General features: G+C 42.6%; 1 protein-coding gene across 2 annotated transcripts in view; it reads left to right on the forward strand.

Moving 5' to 3' along the window:
• IFT52 (intraflagellar transport 52) overlaps positions 1-12,941 on the forward strand; it is a 236,577-nt gene that overhangs the window by 112,917 nt on the left and 110,719 nt on the right. For both annotated transcript variants that reach the window (XM_085619219.1, XM_085619220.1), the window contains exon 8: positions 9,257-9,343. In XM_085619219.1, coding sequence (XP_085475345.1) covers positions 9,257-9,343 — 87 coding nt within the window. The remainder of the gene's footprint in view (positions 1-9,256; positions 9,344-12,941) is intronic.

Consider the following 12,941-nt stretch of genomic DNA (forward strand, 5'->3'; position numbering starts at 1 on the left):
AGCTTCGCCGCCAGATATCCTCCCCCATTGTCCAAAGGCAATGCGATATGGATGTACTGGTCAGGCAGATTTGTGTATGCTTTTCCGCCTCTCCCACTCATTCCACTAGTGGTGTGCAAACTACAGCAACATTCCTTAACGCTCATCCTAGTTGCTCCAACTTGGGCCAGACAACCGTGGTACACCACATTGCTGGAACTCTCCGTAGTTCCGCACCAGAAGTTACACCTCGCTCCATGCCTCTTAACCCAGACCCTTGGAGAGATCCAACACTCGGACCCAGCTCAACTCAACCTGGCGATCTGGCTCCTGATGTCCTAGAATTCGGTTACCTTAACCTTCCCCCTGACTGTATGAACGTCATTAAAGAAGCTAGACGGCCTACCACTGGAGCATGCTATGCAGCCAAGTGGAAACGTTTTGTAATATATTGTCATAACAACAACACCAATCCCCTAGATGTGTCTATCCAACATATCATAGGCTACTTACTACACCTCCAAAGATGCAACTTAGCCTACACGTCTATTAGACTGCATCTTGCTGCCATAGCAGCATATCAACAAAATAGACAACATCTATCACTTTTCAGAGTACCTGCCATAAAAGCCTTTATGGAGGGCCTCAAAAGAATAATTCCCCCCAGAGTACCACCTTCACCTGTGTGGAATTCAAACTTCGTTCTCACAAGACTAATGGGGCCTCCATTTGAACCTCTACATAAATGTGAGCTACAATTCTTAACATGGAAAATTGCTTTCCTAGTAGCCATTACTTCTCCACGAAGAGTTAGCGAGCTACAAGCACTAACCATTCAGGAACCCTTTCTGCAGATGCATCATAATAAAGTTGTTCTCCAAACTAATCCTAAATTCCTCCCTAAAGTCATTTCTCCCTTCCACCTCAATCAATCTGTGGAGCTGCCCGTATTCTTCTCGCAGCCACAAACAGTCGCAGGAAGAGCTCTTCACACCTTAGATGTCAAAAGAGCACTGCTTTACTACATTGAGAGAACGCAACCTTTTCGTAAGACCAAACAACTATTCGTGTCTTTCTCACCACCACACAAGGGCAACCCCATATCAAAATCTGGGATAGCTAGGTGGATTGTCAAATGCATACAAATTTGCTACCACAAAGCAAAACGTACATTATCTGTTCCTCCTAAAGCCCACTCTACACGAAAGATAGGGGCTTCAATGGCATTTTTAGGGAACATTCCCTTAGATGATATCTGCAGAGCAGCTACATGGTCTACACCGCACACATTCACAAAACACTATTGTGTAGATGTGCAAACTAAACAACAGGCTAGTGTGGGCCAAGCTGTACTCAAAACACTATTTCAAACTACTGCAACAGATACTGGTGGTCGCCGCTAGGAGTGATACTGCTATACAATCTATGCATAGTGTATAATCTGCAGCTCATATGCCTCGAACGGAATATGCTACTTACCAGTATGCATCTGTTCTTGGCATGTAGAGCCGCAGATCTACACACGCCCACCCACCTCCCCGGCTACCTTTATCTGTTCCAGTATTATCTTATTTAGATACAGCATACATGGGCATCTTTCCTGTTTATTACAAAACTCGATCATTTCCCTGCTGGCAAAAAACAATCTGAGGATGGAGCCGATGCCCATGCGCACTATGATCCAAAGGAGGAGTCACCTACCTCGTGACTTTCAAAGACTTTCCAGGACAAAAACAAGTGCAAACATCCGGGCCCAACACCAGATGGCGATCTATGTATAGTGTGTAGATCTGCAGTCTAGTAAGTAGCATATTCCTTCCCACCACCCTCTGCTCAGCACATTTCATCTGGCGCTTAAGCGCGCTGCAGTCCTACTGCACGGGAGGTGCGTGGGTCACGCCCGGGCCAAGGGCAGGCTCTTCCACGCCAGTCAGAGGCTAGGCTGGGTCACCCCTCTTGGTTTGAGTACCTGTGCACAAAAGGTACTGTCTCTATGTGTATCATAACAAAAGCCTGGTAAACTCTATGCCGGCTTGGCTTTACCCCAACCTGGGCTGGGACGTTACCTGTAACATTGTTTGAGTGTTTCCTCTCTGTAGCATCCTGTATAATATTTGCACCATGGGTAAACGCAAGGTCAGGGTATTGCCAAACATCCGAAGAGCTCCACCAAGCCTAATAACTGCACTCTTAAAGAGTTCCACTGGTTGACCATCCAAAACAGGATTAAGTTCAAGTCACTCTGTATAATTTACAAGGCGCTTCACGATCAGGGACCACGCCTCCTTAAGGACAAGCTTACACCTTATAGACCACCCAGACAGCTTCGTTCTACTACTCTGAACCAACTAGTGGTTCCGCGCTCCAAAACAGTGTCATGGGGTGACCGTCAGTTTCTAGTCGCCGCCCCAAAGATATGGAACACTCTGCCTCAACATATTAGAACTTGCCCCTCACTTTTACAGTTTCGGAAGAAGCTGAAAACTTGGCTGTTTAATCAGTGATAGTATTCCTATCTCCCAATGTTTCCCATGCTTCGGTAACTCACTTCCCATGCTTCGGTAAGAGACAGCTGCTAAGGTCTAGCGCCGAGACGCCTACGGGTATTCGTTCGCGCTTAACAAATGTCAATAAATAAATAAATAAATAAATAAATAAGATCAATCTCCTTATAAAAGAGGTTGAGTCTCTTATCAGTACAGATTTGTCAATACAAACTGAGCCCATGGTTAATCCCAGGAACAAGAATGACAAAATGCCTCGTGATAACCTGGAAGCCATTCTCAAGAATAAAAACGATCTGGGAGCCTTGAGCCAAACTTGGGGCAATACACAAGAACAAGAAAGAATCACAAACTATCTTCATTTATTTTTAAGGTTACTCTAGCAGGAAATGCAGCTCCAGCACCCCCTCGGCCCAGGGTATTTAGATGCAGCGCATACAAGCGAGCTGCCAAGGCGACAGTTTTCATTTTACTCTATTCCCTGCAGCAATCGCTTCAAGCCCCTTGCAGACCAGACACTGGCCTAGACATTGCTAGAGACGGTTAAAGGGCTTCAATATGTAGCGACCTCGCTATCTTCCCCCTGGGTGATGCAGCCAATCTCATTCAACAAATCAAAGATCTTAAGGGTGAGGTGGAGGATCTTAAACTATTGGTGTTACATCTTTCCAACATGCTAACTCAACTAGTTGCAAGCACGGCTCCTCCCATTGACAAAGACATGTGTGTTTCACACTCCTCAGATAAACAGCCTTTGGTTAGAACACAAAGGCCTACTGTGACCCGAATCCTGGCATTGCCACGCATGTGACCCTTTGTGTAGAGACTTCTGGAGAGAATGGGGGACTATGCCCTACTCATGATCTAAGGCCCATGCAAACTTGAAGATCTTTATAATTTCTTAGCCAACCTAGTAATGTGATTCATGGGGAGCCTAGTGGAAACGCGCGTCCGCTCGATTCGAGGCAACATTCCAGCTGCCAACGTGGAGCCCCCCTTTGTAATCATAGTAGTTTTATATTTTTTATTAACGTAGACTGACAACCACGGATCCCTAACAATTCTATAGATTCTACATTGCTTCCACATAAATATGACTGCAGGCAGAATAGTGTTACTCCTCTTTCTCAGACCCAGAATTCTTTTCAAGATGACCTTACTGCAGGCAAGCCTACCAGTTTACCCGATAGCCTCTTCTCAAAGAAACCCGCAACTAATTCAAGTTCCGCCACTCGCATCTATAATTCTGATTCCTTGGTTTAAGCTAGTTCCTGTTCACCATCAACTACCGCTCAGAACAAAGCTCTGGTAGTGTTAACTTCATGGAACGTGGCTGGCCTTGTATCGACGATTATTCTCCCTGACTGGAACTATTTTATTGATTTGCATGATATTTGTTTGTTCCAAGAAACCTGGTGTACTGAGCCACTTTTTAAACGTTGTTATTTAAACTTTTCAATCCTTGCGATACGTGGCACGCTGGGAGACTTTCTGGAGTGCTACCAATGTGGATTAGACCAGCCTTAGATTGCAAACTCCAGAAACTTGACATTGATTGTCCAGACATCTTGGCTGTTTGCTTAGTGATTGGTGAGTCTACTTGCAGCAGTATCTATATCTATGTGAGAGAGTTTAAGGGTGGTCTGAGGTCCAAAGGTTTCCTGCTTTTAAAAGACCCTTTGAAAAGAAATCAGAGTTAGCTTTACCTGATATTAGCAGGGAACTTTAATACTACATTGGAGCCCCTGAATATTGATGATTTTAACCTGGCTTCCGAGGCGGACGAGAAATAGGGCATTCCGCTACTTGACTTAAAACTTAAAATGATGGACTGAAGCTGCTTAACAGCTTCAGACCCTTTCTTTGGAATTAGGGCTCAGAGCGACTAATGAAAGGTCTAAATCTGACAGAAAGGGGGCTTGTACCTTTAATGACCTATCTCACTCAAGTTGTATTGATTATAAACTAATAGATCTGAGAATCTGACCACTCGTCAATGACTTGGTCATAAACAAAAGAATGGAGAGCGATCACAATGCCCTGTGTCTTACCATATCAGATTTTTGCGCAAAACCGTTAAAGAACTTGTGACTTAAACCAGGGACATAGAGGCTACTAACAACATGCGGCAAACTAAATGGTACCAGGTAGCTGATCACCAGGATTCCCGGATTGCTATCAGCCAGGGCTTACCACTCTGTTTAGCTGACCTGAGTGTTGGCCCGGTAGGGGAAAAGGATCTAGGGCCGCTCATGGATACACAAAATCACTTGTTTAAGAAAATGTTATCTTTGTCACTGGAGTAACAAAGATAAAATTTTCTTAAACAAGTGATTTTGTGTATCCATTTGTTACATGTAACTGTGTCCCTAGACTTAAAAGCTGGTTCAGTAAGGAGTGCAGATGAGTTTGTAGATTACTGGCCAAGGCAGTAAAAATGAAAGATATGTCCCGGGTGAGGAAGCTCTACAAACTAACCCAGGCTATGGCAAAAAGAGAATGGGACGATGGGAGGTGGCAAGAGCTAAAAGCTGCTTATTCTGCCCAGGACTCCTCTATGTTTTTGTCCTTGGTCATGTGGGGAAGAGATGGGTCAGCACCCCTTCTTTCCAATTATATATCTCCTCCTTTCTGGGTTGACCACTTTTCTAATCTATACTCTGAGGGTCATTCTCACTCTGTAGTGGATGGTGAGTCATGCAACCTTACTGTTCCTTGTTTCTCTGTTTCAACAGCACCACTATTTGAGCCAGGTGATGTTTCTCACACTCTTGATGCAATCAGTAAAGGCAGAGCACCAGGACCGACTGTATACCCACAGATATATTCCTTCAGAGCAGTCAACTGGTCCAAATATGTTCTTATTCTAGCCAGTGCTATTGTTGTCGAAGCCGCAATTCCGGACTCCTGGAAGGGAGCTGAAGTTATCCCTATCTACAAAAAAGTAGATCGGTGTTCACCATGCAATTACAGACCAATTAGCCTGATGGACTGTGTCCAAAAGATCTTTCCGTGCCTTGTGCTGGGCAAGATCTAGGAGTGGATTACTGATAATGACATCCTGTCATCTTTTTGAAGCCGGGTTCTGCAAGAAAACAAGCACTATAGTCCAGGTCTTTCAATTCTAGCTTTTGTGTTGGAGGAAGATAGTAATTGGTAAGGGCAGCATGTATGTTGCCTTTGTCGATCTCAAATCCGCACTTGACCTAGTCTCCTGTAAGAAGCTATGTCAGATTTTTCTCGATATGGGTATGCCGTTAGAACTCTTAACTCTAGTTATTCACCTGCACGAGAGCAACTATGACCAAGTCAGATGGGGTAACCAAGGTGAACTCACTGATCGGATTTCCATCTACAAAGACGTTCGCCAAGGCTGCGTTCTGGCTCCCTTCTACTTTCTATATTTCTTAATGACATCGTCCACTTCCTCTCTCAATTCTCCACTGATGCTCCCACTCTAGCTGGTAAAAAAACACCCATATTGTTGTATACGGATGATGCCTTCCTGATCTCCAAAACCCCCAGCAGATTGCAGTAGCTGCTACTCTGTTTTGAAGAATTCTGTAAAGAGCGTGGATTATAGATCAATACCGCAAAGACAAAGTTTATGTCTTTTAACCAACATAGATCATACAGAGGGAGAGTAATGCTGAGGGGCATGCTACTCGAGAGGGTAGACTCCTTTAATTATTTGGGTATTAATTTGTTCTTGACCATATCACGGAAGCCCCATATGGACACAATGTCCCTTAAGCATATGCAGATTACTGGAATTAGTTCTAAAGAACATCGCAGTTCTTTCTGTAAACAGATCGCTCCAGCCCCACAGATAAGTGATGCTAAACCCTGGGCTTCGCTTTATATGGCTTCGAATTGTGGGGGGTTTCCAACCTGACTGCCCTAACGAGATCAGAGAATACGTTCCTGAGGAGTCTGACTAACCTTCCATCAACCACCCGCTGTATCCTTTGTTGCTTGACATGGGCAGGAAGGCAATAGCCAGTAAATCCAGATTACACCATTGCTATATTGGAAAAGGCTATGGTTTACACCAGAATTAGTCCACTATGACACTGCTCTGAAGGATGTTATGGATGCTGATAGATTGAACAAAATTGGCTGGCTCCTGCAATTTTAAAATGTTGTTAGCTATGGGAATGAGGGAGCTTTGCGAAAATCCATCTTGTCAACCCTTTCCCTCAAGAGAACTGCTGATAAAGCACTACTGGTCGTGGATTATGCAGTGTCAGGCCCAAGCAGCTGAGTTTTCAATATTTTCGGTGCGGTTCTTAGATTTAAAATGCCATAGTTTCCTGGAGCGATACTGGGACACTATTGCTGTTCCGTTGGATAGAAACTATCTTTTCAATTCAGGGTTGCAACATTGCCACTGAAATCTTTTACCAGCAAACGGGCTGCCAAAGAATACGTTCTGCCCCTGTTTGTAATATTTCCGCAGAAACCATAGCTCATGTTTTGTTCTTTTGCCTGGGATACATTGGCCCCCATCAGAGGTGGATCAAGCCACTCTGTAAGCAACTGGGCACATTAATTAGCTGTACTGCCCTTAGAATTTTAAGATCAGATCCGCAAGCATTATATTCTTGCTCTGTTGCTAAGTTTTTGGGTCGGATGTGGATACTAAGAGGCAGATCTGTCATTGCCTTGTTTGACCGGAGGCAACTGATGCTCGATGCCTGTTAATTATATCCTCCTGGGACAGAATGTACTGTAGACGCTGTGTGATATTCCTTGAGCTTGTACAGCTCTCTAGTTGCTGGTGCCCTTTTTTGTTTGTAGCAGATCAACTATGGTTTTGTTTTTGTAAATTACAGTCATTGAACATCAACTACGATTGTACAACTGAGAGGGAAAAACCTATTTCAGCGTAATATACAATTTCTCTTTTCATGCTGCGCTGTCTAGGCTTTTGCACAGGATGGTTTCTCCTAATGGATTAATATCTATTGTCTGCACTGTGTTTTATCAATTTTTTTACTTTATTGTACATATTTTATTTCATTTGTTTGACTTTATGGCACTAGCTACCAAAATAAAGTTTTCTTGACTTGACTCGACTCAAGTATACCACAGACTTAGAAGCGCTTTCAAAGCTGCCTTTCCCACGTTTCGATGCAAGCCACCTAACTTTATCCCTTTGCACACATGATATCCTCATCCAGCTCAAAAGGGTGGGTCACCAAATTATATCAGATTTACACTAAATTATGTACAGCAGCAACATATCCTGCCAGTGAACGATGCGAACAAGACCTAGAATCACCAATGGAAGATGATAAATGGTTATTCAGCTGTAAACAAACTAAACGTATTTCTCATTTGATATTATTGGTAATATCACCGATAATGTAATTGAAATGTCCCCACTTTTAGGGCTGCTAGATTATTTTGGCAAGATCCCTCCACAGACAAGATATCTAACTGCCTTGCTTCTACTCCTCACTAAGCTTAGAATCGCTGTCACCTGGCTCAGTGTCCCTCCAGCGGTTAAAGCATGGCTAAATGATACCTCATGCTGCGATGACCTGATACATTTTCATCCACATTACCAACTAAAAGTAGATCAAAAGATTTATGGGCCCTACGAAGGCCATGCTTGACTAAAAGCTTTGACACTGCCCCTAACTTTGAGCCCTGTGTGTGAGATGGAAAATACAATTTCACTATCTGATCAGATGCTGGTTACTCTTATTTATTATGTTATAGTCAATCACTTTTTAGTTTGCTTAGTCCTTAAGATTATTATCACTTTTAAAACGTAATAGTCTGACATGTGCAATTAAGCATGTGTCGTGCTTTAATCAACCTGTCAAACTACATTATCGCCACTGACTGGGGAAGTTGTTATTGTATATCAACTATTCAATGGCATCACTCAGATCACAATTTGTATTGAAATTTTACATTTTTTCATATATAAAATTACAATATTTAAAGTAAAAACAAATGAAAATGTGAATGTCACCTGGAGAGCAGCTGATCATCTGCCTAGTAGATTAGTGCAAAACGTGCTCATTGTTATATGGAATGATCTCATTTCATGATCAAGCTGCTTGTTTAGCTGGCTACAGACAATGTGTTCTTGGTGCTGGATGAAAGCATACTTGTGGCTTCATGTTCTTCATCTCAAGTTCATACTGTCGGAGCTTAAGTGCTTAATATTAATAGTTTCTCACTTCCTGGTCTGAGTTAATCTTGTGAGGAACTAGAGTTTCGTTTTAGATGTTCAGTTTAAATGTGTGCTGTTGGTTGGAATAATGTTTCTGTGTACAGTCAGCATATCTGGGTGTCACTAGTGTGCAACGTCAGAATTACACCACATATCCTAAGGTCACCTTTGATTTTATGGATAATTCTGAAACTATCTGTTATGTAACTTGTATTCTTAGATAGCCTCAGTTTTAAAAACTAAACTAACACACAAGAGAATTGTTTTTGAAAATGAAAATCTTGTGCTGGATAAAAAGTGTCCTGACATGGGATGAAATTGCAGTCCTCAATTTCCTAACAGAGGTTGTCTTCTCACCAAACATGCAGAGTATGTTCCGACTTATATTGCCCTTTCTTTACCTGAACCTTGTGTATCCTGGCTGATGGGTTCCTCTTTAATCAGGTACTTAATCTGATTGGATTGAATTGGGGCTGATTCACGCTGCACTAACATCTTTTGTCTGTTGGTAAGATAACCTACGTTACTTTGAGAGTTCTATCGGTTGACTGGTTGACTGGTTTTCTTGTTGATTGTTTTTCAGAAACAGGGAGGAAAACTGGCTGTTCTAGGTTCTTGTCACATGTTCAGCGATCAGTACCTAGACAAAGAAGAAAATGCCAAAATAATGGTAAGTTCATACTTCCATTTTAAATTTTGATTTATTAATGCTTCTGTAGCAAATACATTTTTATACCCAAATTCAAAACCTTGTACGTAGAATGCTGATAATAGAATACAGAAAAGCCTTCTTTCTGGGGAAAATTAAAGAGGTGGGCATTAAGGGACTTTCTTAACTAGCTGATTGCAGAGTACTTTACAGACCTCACAAATTACAGTTTCCTTGACACCTATGATGGAAAAATACTCTGTCTGCTACTAACAATCCAGTACCAAGGTCATTCCACTGTCTGTGCTCCAACCTTTTTATGCATTAATTTAAACTTCTAAAATTCACTACTTTCTCTGAACATTTATCTGACAACAATTCCCTCTTATGGTCCTTTCTGCAAGACCTATGATCTCATTCATTCATTCTCCAACTCTTTGATCTACACTAACATCATGAGGAGAGGCAAAGTAACTGCAGCCATCAAGTGACAAACAACCGCTTTAAGTATTCCATGGTCTATTGACATATTCACTAGAATGTGTAACATCAGAGATGTCTCTTTCCTCAGTTCATATTCCAAAAATACAAATATTAAAATGTAATTTTAAATCAGATTGGCCATTAACATCGGACTTTCAAAATGTTTTCCTACCTTTTTTCTGCCTTGGATGTTGAAGTCATTGATCCTTACTCGAATCACCTCCAAAAGGTCATGTATCAATCTTCACCTATTAAATGACCCACTTCACCCACCTAGTCAACATAGCAAGTAAATGCCAGTGTTATGAATTCTAAAGGACCATCTGACCACTTGCAGCTGAAACTACATCATAATGTCTGTATAAACTATCATTATGACCTTTTTTTTTACTGTATATAACTATAGAAATGTATGTTCTGCAGGCTAACCACTCTACGAAAATATCTACATGTTTAATGTTCTTTGTTCGGGATATGATTCTACCAGCATTGTTTATTTACCTGAAATAGCCTTCAGTTACTAATTTATCACTCAGCCACTCATAGAAAATAGTAAGCAATGGTCTTGTCTCATCCGCTACCTGTGAACACCTGGTGGATGTTGGACGTATCTGACCACCCTAGATCTTAGTATTTGTATTAAACAGTATTGGGACCTATTTGAAAAAATATTTCATTAAAATAGTTTTAGAAAAATGTCACTAGTGTTGGTTCTTTCATAGATGCACATGCTTGAATCCTTTTCCATCGTCAAAGTTCCACGGTACCCTAGTAAAGCAGTGTGTATCAGTATTATAGGCTATAATGGCAGTAAAAAGTCCGTTAAATAGCCTATCCATGTCCTTTTTTTTTTTTTAAAGGACCAAACTTGAACTAACCAATCAGGCAACAGCACCCTCTGAAACACTCCCAACAAAGGCTGAGTCCCTCAGATTTTCTATGGCCCCGCAATGGAAGAGAGTCTCCATGAGCTCTTCTCAGTTTTTCCTTTACAATTGAAGATTTATCTACAACTACTATGTGCCAGACTTCTAAGAAAGGTCTCTTTAGATCTTGCAAAACCTGTGGAAAGAAAAAGTACATGTGGATGATCCACACAAAGACTGTCTATACTGCCTCTACTCTCAACATCAGATAAAGGAGTGCAAAATATGGTGCACTTTTTCCTCTAAAACCTTAAATGACAAGGAGGGAAGTCTGCTTCTGTGGTTACAGAAGTCTAAAATTCAGAAATCCACTACTTCTGAGGAAGACAGTGATACATCTGTAGAACCCACAAAAGGTCAAGATCATCTGACCAAGGGACATCTGAGGAGAGCAAAAAGGCCTTGAAAACGCATCATCTCCCTCTGAGAAAGGAGAAACTAAAACTCATCTCCACAGAGGCAGCCTCCTCTCAACCTAGTACCCCTTCTGTGAAGACAGGAGAGCATATGTTTTATCCCTCCTCTGAATTGTCAACGTTGAGGACAGAAAATCTTCTCAAAACCCTGTTGACGACGACATCACCATCGATTCTGGTATCGCTGACAATGGTCACCACCGTCTTGTCCACGAGACCATCGTCCTCGAAGACATTGAAGGCCGTTCATGCGCCCTTCTCATCGACAAGAGTACTATCATGCACTAAGACACAGTTGATGGCGGTGTTACCCCCTACAACAACATTGACAAAGACACCGTCTGCAACAGAGTTCCTACTGTTGACACTGAATTCACCTTGACGATGACATCGTAGACGATGATAAAAACTACAAAAATAACAAAAACAGCTTTAAGACCTGAATTGACGTCCCTAGCATGGTCTCACCATTGCCACCAAGTCACCTTTTGGACCTGGAGGAGTTAGACGACGACGGGCCTTTTGAGGCAGCACACAGCCCATCAGAGCTCCTGGTCAAAAACCAGGAGAAGGTTGAATATCATCAATATTATGCCCCTCCCAAGCAGCATTATGAACATTAGCAATACCATCCTCATCCACAACCCAGGTATGATTATGTACAAATGCCCATATCGCTAGTCCAGGATCTGCAGGCCATGTTACAAGACTATGAAAAGAGATTTCTTGACTTTCCACAGGAGCAGCCAGTAGCACCACCTCAGTCTACCTCTCCTGCTATGCCAAAGCATATTCGTCCACTGATAACACCCAGTATGACACCTGCCTCTAACATAGTGGTGCCACTGAGAGAGGACCAAACATCTTCAGAAGATGAAAGGGAGGAAGGTGGAATCCCTCAATCCCAACCCCCACCTTTTCCCTACTCCATCGCCTCCACCACCACACCCTTCAGGCTGTCCTTCACAGGACATCGGGGGCTTTCATAACCTAATGGACCAGGCTGGAACACAATTTCATCTCCCAACCTGCATTAAATAGTCAGACTGTTTTCTCCATAACTTCACGGAGCATGCAAGGAAGTCAGTCAGGGCCATCACTATCATTGAGTATATCTGGAGGAGGGGATTAAGATATTGAGAACCCCAGCTACAGTAGTGGCAGTACCACCTCACATTGACAAAAACTACAAATCTACAGAGGATTCCCCCGCTTGCCTCTCAGGTCATCCCAAACCAGATTCTGTGATCTCACAAGCGGCACAAAGGTGCTCCAAAAACCCTTTTGCTCCCATCTCTGTGCCATGAGATAAAGAAGGCAGATGCTTGGACAACATAGGGAAGAGATTCTCCCTCATATCTGCCATCACCGTTCGAGTGGCCAACCCGCTAGCGATCCTGGGTTGTTATGACCAACAAGTGTGATCCAATATCAGCAGCTTAGTCGAATTAGTGCCTGAAGACAAAAAAGTAGAAGCAAGAAAGATCCTCTAGGAAGGTGAGCTCAGAGATTCCTGATTGCACAATGGACATCACCTCCACAGGCTTCCGCCAATTAGCCAGAGCAGCGGTCTTGAGACTCCAGGGATGGCCTAAAACCACATCCTTTAGGACGAAGCTACAGTCGAAGATCATGCACATGGCCTACGATGGAGAAACATTGTTTGGGAAACTCCTAGATGATGCAGTATTTGCGATTAAAACAGGCACTGACACTGCTAGGTCTCTAGGCACCCTACAGTTTAAGAAGTTGCCCTTTCGCAGGGCAAGAGGAAGAGGTTTCTCTACCTACAGA

Source organism: Triturus cristatus, chromosome 7, assembly GCF_964204655.1.
Source record: "Triturus cristatus chromosome 7, aTriCri1.1, whole genome shotgun sequence".
NCBI classification, from domain to species: Eukaryota; Metazoa; Chordata; class Amphibia; order Caudata; family Salamandridae; genus Triturus; species Triturus cristatus.